At 41.5% G+C, this 22243-nt stretch overlaps 2 protein-coding genes across 2 annotated transcripts; one reads left to right on the top strand and one right to left on the bottom strand.

Annotated features, from left to right (window-relative positions):
* Nucleotides 1–23: 23 nt before the first annotated feature.
* On the top strand, nt 24–2716 carry LOC110538120 (nucleoside diphosphate kinase B). The gene is made up of 5 exons (XM_021624721.2): nt 24–171; nt 1593–1722; nt 1801–1902; nt 2060–2172; nt 2419–2716. Exons 2-5 carry the CDS (start codon nt 1597–1599, stop codon nt 2534–2536), a joined length of 459 nt encoding a protein of 152 aa, XP_021480396.2. The 5' UTR covers nt 24–171; nt 1593–1596; the 3' UTR covers nt 2537–2716.
* Nucleotides 2717–9143: 6427 nt separating this feature from the next.
* LOC110538119 (MBT domain-containing protein 1-like) lies at nt 9144–21953 on the bottom strand. Its single transcript, XM_021624720.2, has 17 exons — nt 21789–21953; nt 20530–20731; nt 20124–20257; nt 18352–18484; nt 18058–18140; nt 15406–15523; nt 14993–15127; nt 14544–14632; nt 14065–14299; nt 13661–13716; nt 13455–13559; nt 13185–13332; nt 12927–13009; nt 12307–12541; nt 11774–11845; nt 10082–10276; nt 9144–9819 (listed from the first exon to the last, which is right to left on the bottom strand). Exons 1-17 carry the CDS (start codon nt 21807–21809, stop codon nt 9701–9703), a joined length of 2163 nt encoding a protein of 720 aa, XP_021480395.1. The 5' UTR covers nt 21810–21953; the 3' UTR covers nt 9144–9700.
* Nucleotides 21954–22243: the final 290 nt, after the last annotated feature.

Raw genomic sequence — 22243 nt, 5'->3', positions numbered from 1 at the left:
AGGCAGGCAAGCAACATGTCAATCCATTTTTGACCTCATCCAAGCCCCACCCATTCACTCGGCAGCCTTTATAAACTAGCTGTCATCAATTCTTGTCCTTACTGATTGTTTCCCTGCCTTGAACGGTTGTCTCCTGGGTCTTCTGTCAGTCTCTTCATCTCAACTTTAAAGGTATGCTACTTGAATGGTGGCGCCACAACTCCCTTAATTTTGCATTAAATCACAGCGTTGTGTTTTACGCGTCTTATCGTTGTCGATCTATTCCTTTCATGCTTTTAGGAAGTTGGTGGATAGGTCTCGCTTGTGTTTTGCCTTTCACATTGACTAACGTTAGCCAACTGTTAGCTAGGATGCCACGTAACGGCTTGGTTCTTCGCCCGTTTCTACCCAACTCGCTAGCTAATTGACATGCATTGTGTGACGCTTTAAAGTTAAGTCCCATCCTAATAGTAAACCAATGACTTGGATCAGTCATATATTAACTATCGATAGCATGCTATCTCGTAAACACCGGGGATGTGCATTTCAGTTTCACCGGACGTGATTGGCTTGCGTGGTGTTATCAGTTAATTTACAAAGCAAACTAGTTAAGCCTTGCAGGTTACCTTAAGCCAATTTATTTGTCGCATTCGTGTTACAATAAACTCAGTTGTAGGTGGCAAGTACTTGACAATTCGACTTTAATCTACTTGGAATATATTTCGACCAACGGCAGTGGCAAACCGGGCCATGTGGCATTTACTAAATATGGCTGCTTTCAACATTGGGATGTGCTCAAGTTTATTTCTTTAACGTCCTCCGTAGCTCGCTTAGAAAGTTAAATTAATGTCAGTAACTCGGATTTGCATTAAATCTGGACATGGCAAGTTAACGTGAACTGCTTTTCGTTGGTCATTCAAACACTTTAACAATGTCGATGTAAAAATGTTAACTTCTGTCAAATTCGCTTATCTGTGCGCAGTTCGTGTGGTTGTGATTTGATTAGATGACTGTCATTTTAATGTACTTAAGTCGGTAGGTTATTGAATTTATATTTTTGAAAGCCCAATGAAGTTAAGCTTGCGCTATAGTTCAACACTGCATTGTCACACTGCTGCAGCATCTGGTTGCAGTCGAATGTAGTGAACCGTACTTTTCATAAATCTAAACATAAAACGGCTAAAGCCTGAGCTCACGTTGCACTACCATTAACTAAGCTACAGTACCAGTAAAACAAACTCCTCGTTTGCCCATGTATGTTACATGAGTTGCGCATTGGCAACGAAACAAATTCATACTAAATACCCCATAGGCATGGAATGGGCATGTGGGAATACTTTCCGCAGGATGGTGATAAGAATAGATTTGTACTGGCCTTGGCCACTATCCCACTAGGTACAGTACATCTGTTCACTCCATAGCAGTCGAGGTGACATTGAAGAGCTGTCAACTAGCGGTACATTGATAAGGTTGAGCTGATGTATTGTGCAGAGTGGCCTGGCTTACTCCATCCAAATCAGAGGCCATTTGCATAACCACAAATTAGGCAGTTTATTCATTGTTAAAGTGCATTTCACTGATGGCCCACTACCATCTCTATCCTCATGTTGCAGCACCATGGCAAACACCGAACGTACCTTCATTGCCATCAAGCCCGATGGTGTCCAGAGGGGGCTTGTGGGGGAGATCATTAAGCGCTTTGAGCAGAGGGGCTTCAGGCTTGTGGCCATGAAGATGCTCCAGGTATGTGAGTAACTGCATCTTTTCAGAGGTGCGTCTTGTAGGGTTCAACGGCATTGAACTGAGTCTTTGTGATTGCAGGCATCTGAGGACCATGTCAAGCAGCACTACATTGACCTGAAGGACATGCCCTTCTATGGTGGCCTTTGCGCCTTCATGCACTCTGGTCCCGTTGTTGCCATGGTAACTATCCTCCAGACACTACTCGCAGGCCTCTTCAAAATGCTCGCTCACTGCTAATGCCACCCTGAACACAATACTTCAGGTTCTCTTGAGCAGTGATTGTGATAGAATGTATTGTTCCACTCAAGCCTCAATTTTACCCTCCCCTTGTGTTCAGATCTGGGAAGGCCTGAATGTTGTGAAGAACGGTAGACTGATGCTGGGAGAGACCAACCCTGCAGACTCCAAGCCCGGCAGCATCCGCGGTGACCTCTGTATCACGCTTGGCAGGTAAGTGTCCACTGATGCCTGTCCATACAGAATCTCATATGGGAAGAATTAAAGTGCCAAACCAATTTGAGTAGTGGGTGCAGCATAAAAATGTGTGGACCATCGTTGGCCAGGAATCTGATTAAAATATTCATGCTGTAACTGATTTTCTGTGTAGAGATGTCTTCTGCAGTGGCTATAGTTCCAATAAACTTAGTCTGTTATCCACATGATGCAGAGTTGCTGATTTGCCTTTTGCCATTACAGGAACATCATCCACGGCAGTGACTCCCTTGATAGTGCCAAAAAGGAGATCGGCCTGTGGTTCAAGCCAGAGGAGGTGGTTGAGTACAAGAGCTGCCAACATGGATTCCTGTATGAGTAAATAAAATGGAATTGCAACTGGAACTGACTTATCGCAAACCATTCTGAATGCTGTTGATCTGGAGTTGTTCATGTACCTTGTGACTTGAAGGCACTTACAAATGTCAATAAAAAAAACAATCATGAAGTGGAATATGCAAGGCTCGCCTAGTTTACTTGATTAAAGCGTTGATTTCTTGAATTGGTATTGTCTGGCTTCTGTTCAGTCAGTGTGGGCTAATATTGAAGGGGCTTCAACATATTCAGAAATGGCAAGGAATGCTGTTGGATATCCTTCACAATTTGCAAGATGTTTACATGCCATTTGTTTAAGGTGTTACTGTTCAGGGTGCCCTCTAGTATAGCTGATTATGCTCTGCTGTGAGGGGGGCGGGGTCTAAATGTGGGTGTACTACCTAATTGGGTCAGCGTAATTCTACAACCGTGACAGTTCTGATACCTGTTTTCCATTGGGCAAGCCTGACAGGTTAGACCTTAACTGTTTGGGCAACATTACAGCATCTTGTGCAGATAATATTTGCAATGTGATGGTTAGGTATTGTCAACTACACCCTTCTGGATGTTTGACTTGCCAAAGTGGGATGTTAACCTAAATGCCTGCTATATTGGTCCCCTGTTGAATTGGCTCAACTTGGTAACATTAACGATAGCAGGGGTATTCAACGCTTACCCTGTGAGGTCTGGCACCTGCTAATTTTCTGTTCTACCTAAATTGCACCCACCTGGTGTCCCAGGTCTAAAACAGTGATTGGGGGGGGGGGGCAGTGAATGTTTTCTACTTCCCCAGTGTCCAATGAGCTGATTGATGAATGTTTGTCCAGTATGAAGGAAGTTGGCATTGGCTCAACTTTAGCTCAATGATGACCTCTATACCAGGCCGTATCAGGAAGGCCATAATTGTCATACTGTTCTCTCTGCTACCACATGGTAAGCGGTACCGGAGTGCCAAGTCTAGGTCCTCATTGCCATAACCCTGAAGTATTCCGTTAATGGTGTAGGTAAAACAATGGACGCTGGCATATTTTTATGCAGTGTAGAAAGTAAATTAAATTTATTTTACAATACTTTTTCCACAAACATGCTGCAAAATTCAAACATGTTAAATGAAAGTAAACATCTAAACATTTCTTTACTTTTGTATTTGATATACTGTAGCTTAGTAAACTTCATGTTCACAGCACATTTACCATGGAAACCAAGGAACAAAAACATACTTGGATGAAGAAAAAAATAATTTATCCCATAAGTGCCATGCAAAGAATGTTTTGGCAGTTAATACAAATCTTTCATAGTTGTATCCAAAATACAAGAGAACTGAATTTCTCCATGGCCACAGTTTATGAAAATCGTTTAATTCTTAAAAGGTTATGAATATCAAATATATATATATATAGCACCATAAAGACAATGAAGGGGTTTCACAATAGAAACAAGCACACAGACCCATGTTAGTGCAAAGACCAACAGTTACACATAAACCAAGATCAACTAGTTAAGCACACGAGGACATGTTCACTGCTGCATGCACATATTTTGGTTAACAAACACACCCTCAAAGTCTTGTTTTCTTATATTGATTATAATATTGATGAAATAATGCATTTGAACGTCATGATCAGAATAGTGTAGCCCTATATTTTGTGCGTTTCTTTTCTTCATTCAAATTCAATTAATTCTCATGTTTAACATTTGTGTTACAAGGACGATGGAGACAAGGTTTGTCACCTCAAAACAGTCATACCATATATTAACATAATGTAATGTATATTTCCACCATTCAGTCTTTGATGCACAGTCTAAAGTTTGAGTGAAAGTACAGCTCAAAGCTTAGGATCTCACTGCATTAGGAGAGTACTGTGATAAGACGTTATTGCTTGACAGTGACCTTCGGCAATCTTTGGCATCACCATGGTCACCTGAGCTGGTTTACACCAGCCAACGCGTAAAATGTACATTTTCATTGAGACTAATACTAGTTTGAGTTTCACTCAGGGCCAGACATTGAAACAAACAGTAACAACAGTAAGACAAATCGACAAAGCTAACATTTAACTGAACTTTTGGAGAGAAAAAAAAAATTGTTCAAGAAACACCTACACATGATCAGACAGTGACAGACAGTTAAATCCTACCTCTAGAGACAAAATATATGACAAATCCACTTGAAATGGGACCTTGTATCACATTCAGATAGGTCTCTACATTAGTGAGATGGTTTACCAAGTGACACATTTACTTTAAAGACCGATCTTGGACTAACACATTTTTGTTACTGTTGACCACATCAATCTCTGAAGCCTAATTTCAGCATGCCAACAGCCAATGACAACACCTTTCTCAATAACCATAACGACGAAGAAGCCTATAATACAATACGCTAAGATTTCCTGAGAGTAAATTGTCAACCTTACTGGTATATAAAGTGAGACAATGGAGTGCAGTGGATATTTGATAAAGTATGTAGATTATAATCCCTCATATGGCACAAAATAAATCACCATATGTTTGTAAATTGGCTCTGTTATATACTGTATGCTTTGTTAATAAATATCTAATGTGATATATTTTGTTTTAGAAATCAATATTGACATTCATTTAATATCTCCCAACGAAAGGATGGCCTATGAATAAAATCATGAGTCAGTGAGTGTGACAATTTAACCCAAGCCTACCAATCACTTACTAAGAAATATGCACACAAAGTGATTTAAATTGTCATGAAAATCACCTTGATGTGCGGATTGACCAGAACCTGACTACCTTGCAACATTCAAGTTCTAAAAGAGGAAGAGCAAACATAGCATTATTTTGAAGATTTTCTTTTACAAAAGGCAGTACATTCTCTATTTAGATAAATGGTTCTCATGTTGTTGATGGTAGTGAAGTGATGAAACACTAATGGTGATAATGACGAACAATAGCCCGACTCTTACAGTGGCTTGAATATTTCCTTGACTCACATTTATAGTATCGCTCTGAATTATGACATAATTCATGTAGAATAATGCTACATACATTAGATATAACACATTTCAGATATATCTCTGTACTATTTGACACAAGAGTCAAGGTTTGCATATCATTGTGTAGTAAACTATGATAGAACTAAATATTACCACAGTGAATGACCTGTTTTTCATAGAGTAGAATTTTTTGGATTTGACAAATTTGCCTGCAATCAACTGGCCAAGAGGAGTAATATTTGTAAACATACTTTAAATAAGGCATGGGAAATATAGTGTGGGAAAAGGATCGACCTGAGATTCGGGGCTCGTCCACATTCTCCATGGTAAATGTCCCAGTGATAGCTGTCAGTCATGATTGGCTATCACACAAATGGAACACAAGATCCAGAGATTGTGGTCAGGTGCTCAAATCTTAGTTTAATGTGTGGAACTGTAATGAAGCTGATTGGTGGGGTGTTTCTACTTTATATCTGAGTGATTGTTTTTTTTTTACCAGTAAGGTTTAGTCCATTCAATACCGACATACAGTTGAAGTCGGAAGTTTATATACACCTTAGACAAATACATTTAAAACTCTGTTTTTCACAATTCCTGACATTTAATCCTAATAAGAATTCCCTGTCTAAGGTCAGTTAGGGTCACCACTTTATTGTAAGAATGTGAAATGTCAGAATAACAGTAGAGGAGAGAATGATTTATTCAGCTTTTATTTCCGTCATCACATTCCCAGTGGGTCAAGAAGTTTACATACACTCAATTAGTATTTGGTAGCAATGTTGTTCAATTGTTTAACTAGGGTCAAACGTTTCGGGTAGCCTTCCACAAGCTTCCCACAATAAGTTGGGTGAATTTTGGCCCATTCCTCCTGACAGAGCTGGTGTAACTGAGTCAGGTTTGTAGGCCTCCTCGCTTGCACGCGCTTTTTCAGTTCTGCCCACAAATGTTCTATAGGATTGAGGTCAGGGCTTTGTGATGGCCACTCCAATACCTTGACTTTGTTGTCCTTAAGCCATTTTGCCACAACTTTGGAAGTATGCTTGGGTCCATTTGGAAGACCCATTTTCGACCAAGCTTTAACTTCCTGACTGATGTCTTGAGATGTTGCGTCAATATATCCACATACTTTTCCTTCTCATGATGCCATCTATTTTGTGAAGTGCACCAGACACTCCTGCAGCAAAGCACCCCCACAACATGATGCTGGCACCCCCGTGCTTCACGGGTGGGATGGTGTTCTTCGGCTTGCAAGTCTCCCCCTTTTTCCTCCAAACATAATGATGGTCATTATGGCCAAACAGTTCTATTTTTGTTTCATCAGACCAGAGGACATTTCTCCAAAAAGTACGATCTTTGTCCCCTTGTCCAGTTGCAAACGTTAGTCTGGCTATTTTATGCCGGTTTTGGAGCAGTGGCTTCTTCCTTGCTGAGTGGCCTTTCAGGTTATGTCGATATAGGACTCGTTTTACTGTGGATATAGATACTTTGTACCCGTTTCCTCCAGCATCTTCACAAGGTCCTTTGCTGCTGTTATGGGATTGATTTGCACTTTTCGCACCAAAGTACGTTCATCTCTAGGAGACAGAACGTGTCTCCTTCCTGAGCAGTATGATGGCTGCGTGTTCTCATGGTGTTTATACTTGCATACTATTGTTTGTACAGATGAACGTGGTACCTTCAGGCATTTGGAAATTGCTCTTTATTTTCTGAGGTCTTGGCTGATTTCCCAATGATGGTAAGCAAAGAGGCACTGAGTTTGAAGGTAGGCCTTGAAATACATCCACAGGTACACCTCCAATTGACTCAAATTATGTCAGTTTGCCTATCAGAAGATTCTAAAGCCATGACATAACTTTCCGGAATTTTCCAAGCTGTTTAAAAGGCACAGTCAACTTTGTGTATGTAAACTTCTGACACACTGGAATTGTGATACAGTGAATTATAAGTGAAATAATCTGTCTGTAAACAATTGTTGGAAAAATGACTTGTGTCATGCACAAAGTAGATGTCCCAACTTGCCAAAACTATAGTTTGTTATCATGAAATTTGTGGAGTGGTTCAAAAACGAGTTTTAATGACTCCAACCTAAGTGTACAGTGCCTTGCGAAAGTATTCGGCCCCCTTGAACTTTGCGACCTTTTGCCACATTTCAGGCTTCAAACATAAAGATATAAAACTGTATTTTTTTGTGAAGAATCAACAACAAGTGGGACACAATCATGAAGTGGAACGACATTTATTGGATATTTCAAACTTTTTTAACAAATCAAAAACTGAAAAATTGGGCGTGCAAAATTATTCAGCCCATTTACTTTCAGTGCAGCAAACTCTCTCCAGAAGTTCAGTGAGGATCTCTGAATGATCCAATGTTGACCTAAATGACTAATGATGATAAATACAATCCACCTGTGTGTAATCAAGTCTCCGTATAAATGCACCTGCACTGTGATAGTCTCAGAGGTCCGTTAAAAGCGCAGAGAGCATCATGAAGAACAAGGAACACACCAGGCAGGTCCGAGATACTGTTGTGAAGAAGTTTAAAGCCGGATTTGGATACAAAAAGATTTTCCAAGCTTTTAACATCCCAAGGAGCACTGTGCAAGCGATAATATTGAAATGGAAGGAGTATCAGACCACTGCAAATCAACCAAGACCTGGCCGTCCCTCTAAACTTTCAGCTCATACAAGGAGAAGACTGATCAGAGATGCAGCCAAGAGGCCCATGATCACTCTGGATGAACTGCAGAGATCTACAGCTGAGGTGGGAGACTCTGTCCATAGGACAACAATCAGTCGTATATTGCACAAATCTGGCCTTTATGGAAGAGTGGCAAGAAGAAAGCCATTTCTTAAAGATATCCATAAAAAGTGTTGTTTAAAGTTTGCCACAAGCCACCTGGGAGACACACCAAACATGTGGAAGAAGGTGCTCTGGTCAGATGAAACCAAAATTGAACTTTTTGGCAACAATGCAAAATGTTATGTTTGGCGTAAAAGCAACACAGCTCATCACCCTGAACACACCATCCCCACTGTCAAATATGGTGGTGGCAGCATCATGGTTTGGGCCTGCTTTTCTTCAGCAGGGACAGGGAAGATGGTTAAAATTGATGGGAAGATGGATGGAGACCAAATACAGGACCATTCTGGAAGAAAACCTGATGGAGTCTGCAAAAGACCTGAGACTGGGACGGAGATTTGTCTTCCAACAAGACAATGATCCAAAACATAAAGCAAAATCTACAATGGAATGGTTCAAAAATAAACATATCCAGGTGTTAGAATGGCCAAGTCAAAGTCCAGACCTGAATCCAATCGAGAATCTGTGGAAAGAACTGAAAACTGCTGTTCACAAATGCTCTCAATCCAACCTCACTGAGCTCGAGCTGTTTTGCAAGGAGGAATGGGAAAAAATGTCAGTCTCTCGATGTGCAAAACTGATAGAGACATACCCCAAGCGACTTACAGCTGTAATCGCAGCAAAAGGTGGCGCTACAAAGTATTAACTTAAGGGGGCTGAATAATTTTGCACGCCCAATTTTTCAGTTTTTGATTTGTTAAAAAGGTTTGAAATATCCAATAAATGTCCTTCCACTTCATGATTGTGTCCCACTTGTTGTTGATTCTTCACAAAGAAATACAGTTTCATATCGTTATGTTTGAAGCCTGAAATGTGGCAAAAGGTCGCAAAGTTCAAGGGGGCCGAATACTTTCGCAAGGCACTGTATGTAAAATTCCGACTTCAACTGTACATACACCCTGTTTTTTGGAAAATCTGATTATATATACACTCAAACATCACATAGTTTATCCATCAAAAGATTACCCTACCTCAAAGTAACGAATACGAGAGATGCACAAAAAGATCTCGGATTTGAAAAAGTCGTACAAAAACTTTTTTTTGTTGAAGTACAAAAAACTGAACTGAAACGTAAAGTTGTCATTTACGCACCTCTTTTTTCCTTTATTTTCTACTCTCCCCGTTTGCGCTGTCTGTTTGGAACTAGTCTTTGAGCCGCTCTGTCCTGAATCTCTCTATGGGCACAGCTTGGAGCACTTGGTGACCTTCCATGTTAATGTTGTGGGGATGCCACCCAGGGCCCATGGTCTCTGGTGCTGTGGAGAGGGAGGGAGTGGGACAGGCTCCTTCTTGCCCTTAGGCTGGCCCTCCGGTGGTGGGTGCAGCAGTGCCCCACGGAGACTCAGGGCTCCTGTTTGATGTAGTAACTGCAGCCGGAGCCGTTGTTCTCTAGGTCAGAGGCTGTGCCCTGCGGGAAGTTGAACTCGTCCGTCTCCTGAACCTCCTCCTTCAGCGTTACCCCTTAAAAAAAAAAGAAAAAAAAGAGGGCAAGTAGAGAAGTAGGAAAGATGGGGAATTGAAAGACAAGAAGGAGAGGAAGAATTATAAAACTCAGGAGATAAAGGAGAAAATAAGTTGCCTTATCAAGATGGTTGATGTTGAGATGGGGTAGAGTCCTTGGACAACTACACTTTTCAGTTTCAGCAGCGGACATCCCTACCCAACTACCAGGCTTAACATGGGTTTCTAATTTGAGTTCAGTTGGTAGGGTGGCTTAGGTTACCTGGCTTTCCGTTGGGGCCGAGTTCCTGGGCTGCCGAGGGAGGCTGTGCGTTCCCCGGGGCAGATGCTGGCGTGGGAGGAGATGGGTAGTCTGGCGGGGTCATGTTCTCGTCTCCAGATAGGTTCCTCTGGGGCACTCCACTCAATACCACCCCCGACAAACTCACTGGCCGCTTGCCAATGGGGATCTTCCTCTCTAAAAATCAAGACAACGGTAAAATGTTTTTTTCAGCTCTGCTGTTACCTTCATGTCTCTTATACCTTTGCTGTTTTTGACGTGTGACTACTTATTAATGATTAATAACATAAGGTAACATTGAAATATTCAAATCTAGGTAAAAATGTCTTAGAAATGTAAGTTATTCAGGAAAGCTTGATGTTTATTTTTGATTTATTTCACCTTTATTTAACCAGGTAGGCTAGTTGAGAACAAGTTCTCATTTGCAACTGTGACCTGGCCAAGATAAAGCATAGCAGTTCGAAACATACAACAACACAGAGTTACACATGGAATGAACAAAACATACAGTCAATAATACAGTAGAACAAAAGAAAATAAAAAATCTATATACCAGTGAGTGCAATTGAGGTAAGTTAAGGAAATAAATAGGCCATGGTGGCGATGTAATTACAATATAGCAATTAAACACTGGAATGGTAGATTGGCAGAAGATGAATGTGCAGGTAAAGATACTGGGGTGCAAAAGAGCAAAATAAATAAATACCAGTATGGGGATGAGGTAGGTAGATAGATGGGCTGTTTACAGATGGGCTATGTACAGGTGCAGTGATCTGTAAGCTGGTGCTTAAAGCTAGTGAGGGAAATGTGAGTCTCCAGCTTCAGATATTTTTGCAGTTCGTTCCAGTCATGGGCAGCAGAGAACTGGAAGGAAAGACGACCAAAGGAGGAATTGGCTTTGGGGGGTGACCAGTGAGATATATCTGCTGGAGCGCGTGCTACGAGTGGGTGCTGCTATGGTGACCAGTGAGCTGAGATAAGGCGGGGCTTTACCTAGCAGAGACTTGTAGATAACCTGTAACCAGTGGATGGGATGAGTATGAAGCGAGGGCCAACCAACGAGAGCGTACAGGTCGCAATGGTGGGTAGTATATGGGGCTTTGGTGACAAAATGGATGGCACTGTGATAGACTGCATGCAGTTTGTTGAGTAGAGTGTTGGAGGCTATTTTATAGATGACATCACCGAAGTCGAGGATCGGTAGGATGGTCAGTTTTACAAGGGTATGTTTGGCAGCATGAGTGAAGGAAGCCGATTCTAGATTTAATTTTGGATTGGAGATGCTTAATGCGAGTCTGGAAGGAGAGTTTACAGTCTAATGTAATGTCTGGCATGACTAACAAAGACTGAAGGAACATAAAAACCAAGCATACTATAAAAAGATCTACACTATGGGCCTACATAATCAAATGATTTGTATTTTATTGTAGTCATTGAAGATTTTTCTTCAGCCTGAGGTAACAGCTTCACACTGGTACGAACATTCAATCTGGTGTAGGAGGGTTTTGACTTGGTTTCAATGCTGTTTTGGTGTGAATAGAGATGCAGAGCAACAACCATGAAGAGCCGCGGTGAGTGCAGCTTTGCCCTTAAATAGAGAAAGAAAGAGGGAAAGGGGAGGGTGCGGGGGAGGAGGCAGAGGCACGGGGCAAAACGAGGGGACGGATGACCCACTTTTCTTTTGGCCTTTGTACTGCTGGGATTTCTTCTTCTGCTTTGTCACACTCGGAGGGAGCTCTCTAGAGGCTGAAAAAAAAGCACAAACCAGAGAACAACTCATTCATTCATACATTTGTTCAGCACAGCTCGTCTCAACTCGTTCAAAAAAAATGCAATGCTTTAGCTCAATTTTCCTACATTACTAGAATTGGTTTCAGATTAAAGGTTTGCGTAAAAGTCACCGTGTTTTGGTTATCTGAAGGTTTCTGTGTTTTGCTTAAATGAAGTTTGATGTTTTGACTGTCTTGGTGGGTGTTTTTTGTATTTAGCAGTTCTACCTGTATTGGTAGTTTTGGTTATTTGGGAGATTACAGTCAAGATCATTTGGGGGATGATGCTAATTAAAAATCCGACTTGGTTTTCCAGAAGGTCGTTTTGGGCTAGGCTAGAGCTAGTTCAGACCTTGCAGTAAGAAAATGTATATCTTTGTCTTTGTGTAAAAATGGTTGAAAAATCCCAATAAACAGAATATTAAAAAAAAAACTCACCTAGCACAGCTGGTGGCTGTAGTTGGTAGCCAGTCAGCTGACACCAACCCACAGGGTAGAGGTCAGGTGATTCACAATCCACCCACTGATCATACTCGTCCTCCCAGCCGTCAAAATGGATGCGCAGCAGTCTATATACAATACGTGTCACTGTGGCAACACACACCAGCCGGGGCTCCATCAGGTCCACAGCCTCCAGCTTCATGCCAGGGCGGAACCCATGGTTTGGAACCTCCTTTAAAGTCAACAAAGAGAAGGGGACATTCAGCTGGTGGACTCATAATGGAATTTCTCATAACACTCATAACTGCAAGCAAGCAAAGTTGTACATTGGTGGGCTACTAGTCTTAACTTCACTGCACTCAGATGCCATTGGTCTTTCTTATTCGGACTAATATCCTGTAACGACTACACTACTGACAGAAATCAAGCAATTTGAAAAAGCCAAAGTGCATAAACAATCAAACTTCAAATAGATGAAAAATGTAAAGGGTTACTCAGACAGCAAGTAGTTGGTTTTGACAACAAATTCAGTCTAACTAACAGACTGAGAACAAAAGTAAAGAGTCAAAATGACTTAACAGGCAAAATAGCTAGCAGACAAAGCTGAACAAGGTTACCTTGTTAAAGAGCTTCACCGGAGCTGCCACTGAACCCGTTTCCCTGAGGTAGTCAAACCATCTGAATGGGAGTTTTGTGTACCCTGCAGAAAAGACTTACTTATTGAGGCTACAAGTAACAGCAACTGGCTGGCCAATTGAAATAGCCACTGTGAGGTAAGAATCAGTGGTGCGCACTCTCTTGGTACTACAAATAAACTCAAATAGACAATTGTGATTATGCTTTTACCACACAATGTAATGTAATTCAGTGTGTACCACGTGGAGGGGTGAGTTCAATTGTGTTGATTTCACAGAATCCAGCAGGAAAGATAGAGGGAGAGGTGGAGTGATAGCAGAACCAGTCAGAGCCATCAGCTGCCTCGGAACCATCAATTCCGATCATGAGGTATCCATCCGCCAAGACCTGGAAGAAGAGAAGGCAGGGAGGGTGAATGTGTACAACTCTGTTACACGTGCAATGTCATTTGTCTTTATTTCCCTCATTTCTCTGTCAGTCATATTTCTCATCACGATTATAGGGCTTACCTTTCTAACAGTAGCAATACAAATAGCTGATAGATTCAGAGGGTCAATAGCCTCCAGCTTCATGCCATCTTTAAACCACTCCCCGCTCTGGTCAACATCCTTCACCTGAGAGAGATTGTGCCACGTATCAAACAAATGTCAGAGACCAGAACAATATTTGAATCAACTAAGTCAAGTGGCAAATTGAAACATTTATTTGAACTCACCTTCACAAAAAGCTGTCCTGGGGCATCTACTTGGCCATCAAGTTTCTTTGAGACATCTGAAACAAGGAAGAGTATCGGTCATTAATGGACAACAATCAAACCCTAAAAGTCCATATAAATCATACAGAAACAACTAGAATCTTAAAGTGCCTAAGTGTTTCACCCATGTTGAGATTTTCAGGATCCTTAAAACACTAAGCAAATCTTTACCCTTATGTGTAAGACCCTCATGTGTAAGACCCTCATGTGTAAGACCCTCATGTGTAAGACCCTCATGTGTAAGACCCTCATGCGTAAGACCCTCATGCGTAAGACCCTCATGCGTCAGACCCTCATGCGTCAGACCCTCATGTGTCAGACCCGCGTGCCTAGTCTCGCGTGCCCTCCCCACTATGGTCACTGACCCGATCTCTTGAAGCGGTGTCCGATGCCGCGGGACCAGCCGATGCTGTGTATCAGTGGGCTGTACATGTGGCACCAGAAGTCATCCGAGCCGTCCGAGCACTCCTCGTAGACGAGCCGAAGTCGACCGCCGATCACCTGCTCTACCAGGGCCACCCGCGTCCGGCACAGGTGAGTCTTATCCACCACCTCCACACGCATCAGCTTCTTAAAGGGGAACTGCATGCTCTGCTGCACCTGGGGAAGGGTGAGGAGGTGAGGATTCTACAAGGTTACTTGACAATCCAGTTAGGCATTATAGCATATGTCACTATATAATAATACATGCAATGCATGTTTGTACTGGTAGTGGCATAAGGTTATTAGCATTGCATTTGTGGAAATAATACAAGCCTATTCATCTTCTCACATTGATATTTGATGCATGTTTGTACTATGAGTGAGGAGTTGGAGTGTCTTGTGATGAAGAGTTGTAGCTCACCTTGGTGGAGAAATCAATAGGTAGAGTCTTTGCTCCTGTTAGGCATTTCACAAGAAACGCTTTCCAGTTGGTGCACTTGTGCTGAATGGCTAAGGTGAAACAGTCAGACAACGTTTGGGATAGATTAGAAATGATTCTCTCAAACAGGTCAGAAATTATAAATGACTTAACACTTGCCCCACCACTTGTAACAGAGCATATATCCTTATCTTGGCAAAACAAAGTAAGGTACTATAATTTGTTCTAATTACCTTTCAGAGAACAGACTACGCATGCCGTGTACATAACAAAATACAGTACCTTGTTTAAAAAGAGCACTGAGCACTGATTTGGTGACCTTGAGCATAATTCAGGAAAGGTGCTTTGCAAAATAAAGGCATTATCATTATTAACTTTATGGCCACAAATATCCTGGCTGTTTTCTAAGTGACTCCCTCTGTTACTCTTACACTTGGGAGGAACCAGGGGCTTTCCTCCTGCTGCACACCAGCCCACCGGGTGGATGTCAGGGACACAGATGTTACACCAGAAATCCCTGCCAGAGTCACCATCAAACCCCTCGTACCGTAGCAGTGCCTTAAAGCCTGCGGAGAGAAACACAATGATGTTTTAAGATTAGGAAAACCACTGATTTTCTACTAATTTTGATCCGGAAATACCCTTAAAAATGAATCATAGGAGTATTGTTGGATGAGAGAAGTATCTATGTTTCCAAGCATTGTGTGTAGGTTACATCTAAGTGTAACATGTCTATATGTAAACAGAGTTTGATGAAAACAATGCAGAGAAAGTACCCCATCATCTATGAATCCAACCAGGTGCATTTCAGAGTGAAGAGGATTCTCTGGGGCTTCTTTGTTACCTGCTAATTTGATAACTCCTGCTATCCAGTACACTTTCATTGGCAGGCCGCTGTCTGTATTGGGCACCTCTACCCTCACCCCTTCTGCAAGGTCACCCCAAGAAGTTCCCATGGGAACCTAAGGCAGAGAAGACAACACACGCTGAACATAGAGAACGACATCACAATACAAATATGTCCGCTCAAAAAGGACTGCTATTAATTAAAACAACCAAACGCATCATGGCAAGCTAATACTCTTCATTGTCACCTATCCTCACAATTAGTGCAGCTTCAACAATGTAAAAAAAATGTTATACACACACAGTTGAAGTCAGAAGTTTACATACACCTTAGCCAAATACATTTGAACTCAATTTCACAAATCCTGACATTTAATCCTAGTAAAAATTATATTTTAGATTAGTTAGGATCACCACTTTTTTTAAGAATGTGAAATGTCAGAATAATAGTAGAGAGAATAAATGTATTTCTTTCATCACATTCCCAGTGGGTCAGAAGTTTACATACACTCAATTAGTATTTGGTAGCATTGCCTTTAAATTGTTTAACTTGGGTCAAACGTTTCAGGTAGACTTCAACAAGCTTCCCACAATAAGTTGGGTGAATTGTGGCCCATTACTCCTGACAGAGCTGGTGTAACTGAGTCAGGTTTGTAGGCCTCCTTGCTGGCACACGCTTTTTCAGTTCTGCCCACAATTTTTTTATAGGATTGAGGTCAGGGCTCGTGATGGCCACTCCAATACCTTGACTTTGTTGTCCTTAAGCCATTTTGCAACAACTTTGGAAGTTTGCTTGGGGTCATTGTCCATTTGGAAGACCCATTTGCAACCAAGCTTTAACTTCCTGACTGATGTCTTGAGATGTTGCTTCAATATATCCACATACTTTTCCTACCTCATGATGCCATCTATTTTGTGAAGTGCACCAGTCACTCCTGCAGCAAAGCACCCCCACAAGATGATGCTGCCACCCCCGTGCTTCACGGTTGAGATGGTGTTCTTCGGCTTGCAAGCCTCCCCCTTTTCCCTCCAAACATAACAATGGTCATTATGGCCAAACAGTTCCATTTTTGTTTCATCAGACCAGAGGACATTTTTCCAAAAAGTACGATCTTTGTTCCCATGTGCAGTTGCAAACCGTAGTCTGGCTATTTTATGGCGGTTTTGGAGCGGTGGCTTCTTCCTTGCTGAGCAGCCTTTCAGGTTGTGTCGATATAGGACTGATTTTACTGTGGATATAGCTACTTTTTTAGCTGTTTCCTCCAGCATCTTCACAAGGTATTTTGCTGTTGTTATGGGATTGATGTGCACTTTTTGCACCACAGTACGTTCATCTCTAGGAGACAGAACACGTCTCCTCTCCTTCCTGAGCAATATGACGGCTGCGTGGTCCCATGGTGTTTATACTTGCATACTATTGTTTGTACAGATGAATGTGGTACCTTCAGGCGTTTGGAAGGTGCTCCAAAGGATGAACCAGGCTTGTGGAGGTCTACAAAACATTTTATGAGGTCTTGGCTTATTTTGAGTTTGAAGGTAGGCCTTGAAATACATCCACAGGTACACCTCCAATTGACTCAAATGATGTCAATTAGCCTATCAGAAGATTCTAAAACCATGACATTTTCCAGAATTTCCCAAGCTGTTTCAAGGCACAGTCAACTTTGTGTATGTAAACTTCTGACCCACTGGAATTGTGATACAGTGAATTATAAGTGAAATAATCTGTCTGTAAACAATTGTTGGAAAAATGACTTGTGTCATGCACAAAGTCGATGTCCTAGCCGACTTGCCAAAACTATAGTTTGTTAACAAGACATTTGTGGAGTGGTTGAAAAATAACTTTTAATGACTCCAACCTAAGTGTATGTAAACATCCGACTTCAACTGTGTGTGTGTGTGTATATATATATATATACACTCACACACACAGTGTCCGGTGTATGTGACAATAAAACATAAATATATATATATTTATTTATGTTTTATTGTCACATACACCAGAGAGGTGCAGTAAAATGTGTTGTTTCACAGGGTCAGCTATAGTAGTATTGCGCGCCTTGAGCAAATCAGGATTAAGTGCCTTGCTCAAGAACACAGACAGGTTTTTCACCTTGTCGGCTTGGGTATTCGAACCAGTGACCTTTCGGTTACTGGCCCAACGCTCTAACCGCTAGGCTACCTGCCATCCCAGAGCCCCCCCCCCCCCAGAGGAAGAATGACACCGTATTTCCAAAACATCCAGACGAGCTATTCATCACACTGTTTGATGGGTCAGTAGGGATGAGTTATATTCTAACATACTTTCTCTGTTGAGTTTTGTTGTACTGGAGCATAAAACATCTTACCAGGTTACAAATCAACACATTCTAATATCTAGAAGAATCTACTTCTTTATAACAACCAAGAAAGGCCCAAGCTGAAATTCAATTACTTTGTATTTATTGTAGTATTAGTCCCTTAATAAGTAGTCGTCATGAGAGGCAACCATAGACGCTTGCATCTTTTATCCACTGAGCGTGATCTCTACTTTAAAAGTATAATGTTACTTAAGATATACCATATTGGCTGTGTCTACATGTTCTGACTTCCACACACTGTCACTTTTCACCAGCAACCATTTGGAGTGTTTGAGCTGAGCGTTGCTTACATGTTTGAAACAGCCGACGGGTGCCCCGTTAATGTCGCCGGTGCCTATGTAGCGTCCCCAATCAAAGCCTTTCACAGGAATCACTGCAACCACCACAAGTATCGTCATGAGAGAACACAACTCAATCAACGACCACCTTGTTATCATCACCTTCTTTATTTACAGTGAGAAAGATATCATCTCAATCTAGTCCCTAGTAGAATCATCTTTGAAGACTGTTGCACCTATACTGTAGTCATTTGTAATGGGTAATAAATACATTTCACGTGTCATGGACTTTTACATGGAACTTACCCGTTTTTGATTTGACTTGATTCTGTTGGTTGGCTTGGTACTGTTGGTTGGCTTGGTACTGGGCATAGGCAGCCAACTTCGCCATGAGAGGCTGCTTCTGTAATACTTTAGCTTTTTTCGTTGGTGGTTTACCCTTTGAAAATAATAATAAAGGAACACATATTGGAGAGAGATAGAAGAAGAATCATACAAGCCAGGCAGGTTTCCTTTGTCCCAGGTTTATTCAGCAAAAATAAATCATTGCGACGTGTGTAACGGAAACGGCAGATTATAGGATACATTTTCTGAAGATCAACAACACTTGTATCAGTTCGACTGAGATGGATATATTTCGTCTAACTTTCTTTACTGCAACAATTTATGATGGAAACGGTGTTTTTCGAAAACAGGATTGCAAAATCATTTAGAACGTACATGATGCATTCACGTAGCCCTAACAAAAAAAATATCTACTCAACATTTAGCCCTAAATACCTATTGCTGCCTAAATCTATTTTTTCAACTATTAAAATTGTGTTTTTTTTTTTTTGCAGGACAACGATTGTCCTGAATTTCAAGAATGCCTGAACTGCTTCACCTTACGTTTCTGGTTGGCTGGATGCAAGTTTCACCATGACTATGCTAGGTAAAGTCCCACCTTATCTCTGCTCGCTGGTCACCATAGCTGCACCCACCTGCAGCACGCGTTCCAGGAGGTATATCTCACTTGTCACCCCCAGAGCCAATTCCTCCTTTGGCCGCCTCTCCTTCCAGTTCACTGCTGCCAATGACTGGAACGAACTACAAAAATCTCTTAAACTGGAAACACTTATCTCCCTCACTAGCTTTAAGCACCAGCTGTCAGAGCAGCTCACAGATCACTGCACCTGTACATAGCCCATCTATAAATAGCACAAACAACTACCACTTCCCCTACTGTATATATTTATTTTGCTCCTTTGCACCCCAGTATTTCTACTTTGCACACTCATCTACTGTCAAATCTACTATTCCAGTGTTTTAATTGCTATTTTGTATTTACTTCGCCACCATGGCCTATTTATTGCCTTTACCTCCCTTATCTCACCTAATTTGCTCACATTGTATATAGACTTATTTTTCTACTGTATTATTGACTGTATGTTTGTTTTACTCCATGTGTAATTCTCTGTTTTATTATATGTGTCAAACTGCTTTGCCTGCCTGGTTCTCAACTTGCCTGTCTGGTTAAATAAAGGTGAAATAAATAAATAGAAATGAAACGGACCGTTGCAATACGTGGGAACATGATAGTTATTAGAATATGACAAATATTAGTAAATTATTGCAGTATATCCATCCTGGCTTTTGTGGGCTACCTGAGACATGAAACACATAGTTGGGAGGGCATCCATGCTGTCAACAATTTATTAATGCTCAATTTGCCTTAAAGGTTAATGGAAACACTAACTCCTTCATTTGTATATATGTTTTGGTGTGACGTCATTACGTCCAGCTGTTTTTATTGACAATATAGTTAAATGGAAACACAATGTAGCAGGCAATTGTTGCATCTATTTTCTATACAAACTTTCCAAATGTCAAAAAAATAAAAATAAAAATTATTACTGGACCAGTTAATGGAAACATAGCTACTTATAGATACACAGAGGATGATGCACAGAGGAAGGAATTAAAATGAAATAAATACAACCTGTTTACACAACTTTTCAATGTCAATTCAACTTAAAAATGGTGGTTATAGAGGAACATACAAGGACAATAGAAGTAGACTTAGTGCAGTTTGCTGTTACCTGCAATCTGGCCAGTATGCTGGCTTTTTTAGAGTTGGATGAGTAGCTCCTTGAACAGGATACACTGCAGAAGCGCTTGGTTTTGGAGTAGAAAGCATCTCTCACTCCCACCATCCCACACATCTCACAGGTGGCTGTGGAGAGTGAAACACACACACACACACACACACACACACACACACACACACACACACACACACACACACACACACACACACACACACACACACACACGAGGGATAACGAGGTGTGAGTACTGTTCAGTCGAAGAGATGGCCATATAATAGAATGCTAACATCTCAGTTCAACCCTGTAATAAGTGGTTATTTATTGCCTTTACCTCCCTGTAATAAGTGGTCATCAGTGGTTATGTTCAATAGGCAGAGGCAGTCACAGTACTACTAACCCATTCCTGCCTTCCCATCGGGGTAGGTGTAGACCTGGCCGTTGGTCTTGATGATGGGCAGGCTGGCAGGGAGGGAGGGCACCTCTTCATCACTGTCCTCAGAGCTCGAGCTACTGCTAGAATCCTCACTGCAGCTGTCATAGCCATCGAACATCCCAAACGAGTCCCGCCTCTTCCTTTCTGAACGAACAGTCCGTTCAGCCTGTAGGAGAGAGAGGATTGTGTCAGATAGAGATAGCACAGTGCAGTCAATGCAGTCTCACTTACCCACATGCCACTGCAGGTGGTTGCTTTGCATGATAACCTACTGCTGATAAAAAAAAAATCTGAAAACGGCAAAGCAATCACTGCATCCATAAACCTTTTTAGATAAGCGTTCATATAGAGGTCCAAGAGGATATGTAGCCTATGTGCAATGTTTCCATGCAACACGGACAGAATTCGGATGAAGAGTGAAGGGGATTTTGAAAGTATAACATGTCAATTCAATAGCTACATACCAATTAATTAATCTATGAATAACACTGCATTGAACCATAAAGGAAATTGCTGAGAGCTCAACATGTTAACCAATTATAACCGTAACACCCACCACCACATATCTGGTGGTAGCTCACCTACCATTTTTACACTAAAACATGTCTGTTCTCAGTGATCAAAATAGCGACATATTGTGACAACATACAGCAAGTAAGCTACATGCCAAACGTTTTGCACTGCAGTAACCGATAGCTAATGTAATCGGTGGTGCACCGCCCCCTTTCTATTCAGAACCTCTGTTGCCAAAGCACAATATTGAAATGACAGCTGCACGCGCTGGCTCATGACCTGATATCCCAGGAATTAGTCTGCAAGACACCACAATACAGCGTCAAAAATCACTGCAGTGCGGTCTATTTAACATGACGGGCCTGCCTTCTTGCAATGATTTGCTAGCCAGCTAACGTAACGTTAATGGTAGCTGCTGAATATTGCGCTGTTATACAAGCGGACAAGCTGCCCTAGAAGGTTGGAAGATTGTTGAAGATGCAGCACCACAACTTGCCATCAACAACGGCTAGCTTTATTAAACAATTGAAAGGCTGGCAATGCTGGAATAAAGCTGTCTGTTTTATTTTCTGCGGCTACAGTAACTAGCTGGCACTACTGTTGCCTCGCCTACCTAGCTAAACTAGCTGCTGCAGTCTGACAACCACAACAAAGAAAGGGGAAATAGGATTACACCAGATATGTACACAGAACACAATGATAGCGCTCACCAAATCTCTTGCGTTTTCCATCAGCCCTTCATGCAGAGCGTTTTCTATTTTCTCTTGATACAGTGGCGAGACAGTGAAGAGAGGAAAGTTAATGGTAACCTAACATGCAAAAATAAACTCCGCTAGCTAGCTAGCATAGCATATAAACAAAATTATCATATTTCAAACGCGCAGGCGCGGAATACAGCCGCTATTTCCTGATTGGGCAAGAAACTCTTCTTCATCTATATAGCATGCAGGTTAGCCAAGTAAAAGTACTTTACCGCCATCTACTGTACTGTATGCACATACGTACAGTATAATGCATTACAGTAAATACACTACATGGCCAAAAGTATATGACACCTGCTCGTCGAACATCTAATTCCAAAATGATGGACATTAATATGGAGTTGGTCCCCCATTTGCTGCTATAGCAGCCTCCACTCTTCTGGGATGGCTTTCCAATAGATGAG

This window comes from Oncorhynchus mykiss, chromosome 12 (assembly GCF_013265735.2).
Source record: "Oncorhynchus mykiss isolate Arlee chromosome 12, USDA_OmykA_1.1, whole genome shotgun sequence".
NCBI lineage: Eukaryota > Metazoa > Chordata > Actinopteri > Salmoniformes > Salmonidae > Oncorhynchus > Oncorhynchus mykiss.
Note: the sequence above shows the minus strand (reverse complement) of the source record. Positions and strands in the feature narration are given on the sequence as shown.

Bases quoted from the DNA above. Each gene is read 5' to 3' on its own strand.
- LOC110538120 (XM_021624721.2), top strand. From the start codon at position 1,597: ATGGCAAACACCGAACGTACCTTCATTGCCATCAAGCCCGATGGTGTC. The intron at 1,723-1,800 runs GTATGTGAGTAA...TTGTGATTGCAG, and splicing joins TGGCCATGAAGATGCTCCAG to GCATCTGAGGACCATGTCAA. The intron at 2,173-2,418 runs GTAAGTGTCCAC...TTGCCATTACAG, and splicing joins CTCTGTATCACGCTTGGCAG to GAACATCATCCACGGCAGTG.
- LOC110538119 (XM_021624720.2), bottom strand. From the start codon at position 21,809: ATGGAAAACGCAAGAGATTTG. The intron at 20,258-20,529 runs GTTAGTAGTACT...CACTCTCCACAG, and splicing joins CGATGGGAAGGCAGGAATGG to CCACCTGTGAGATGTGTGGG. The intron at 18,141-18,351 runs GTAAGTTCCATG...TGGTGGTTGCAG, and splicing joins TCAAGTCAAATCAAAAACGG to TGATTCCTGTGAAAGGCTTT.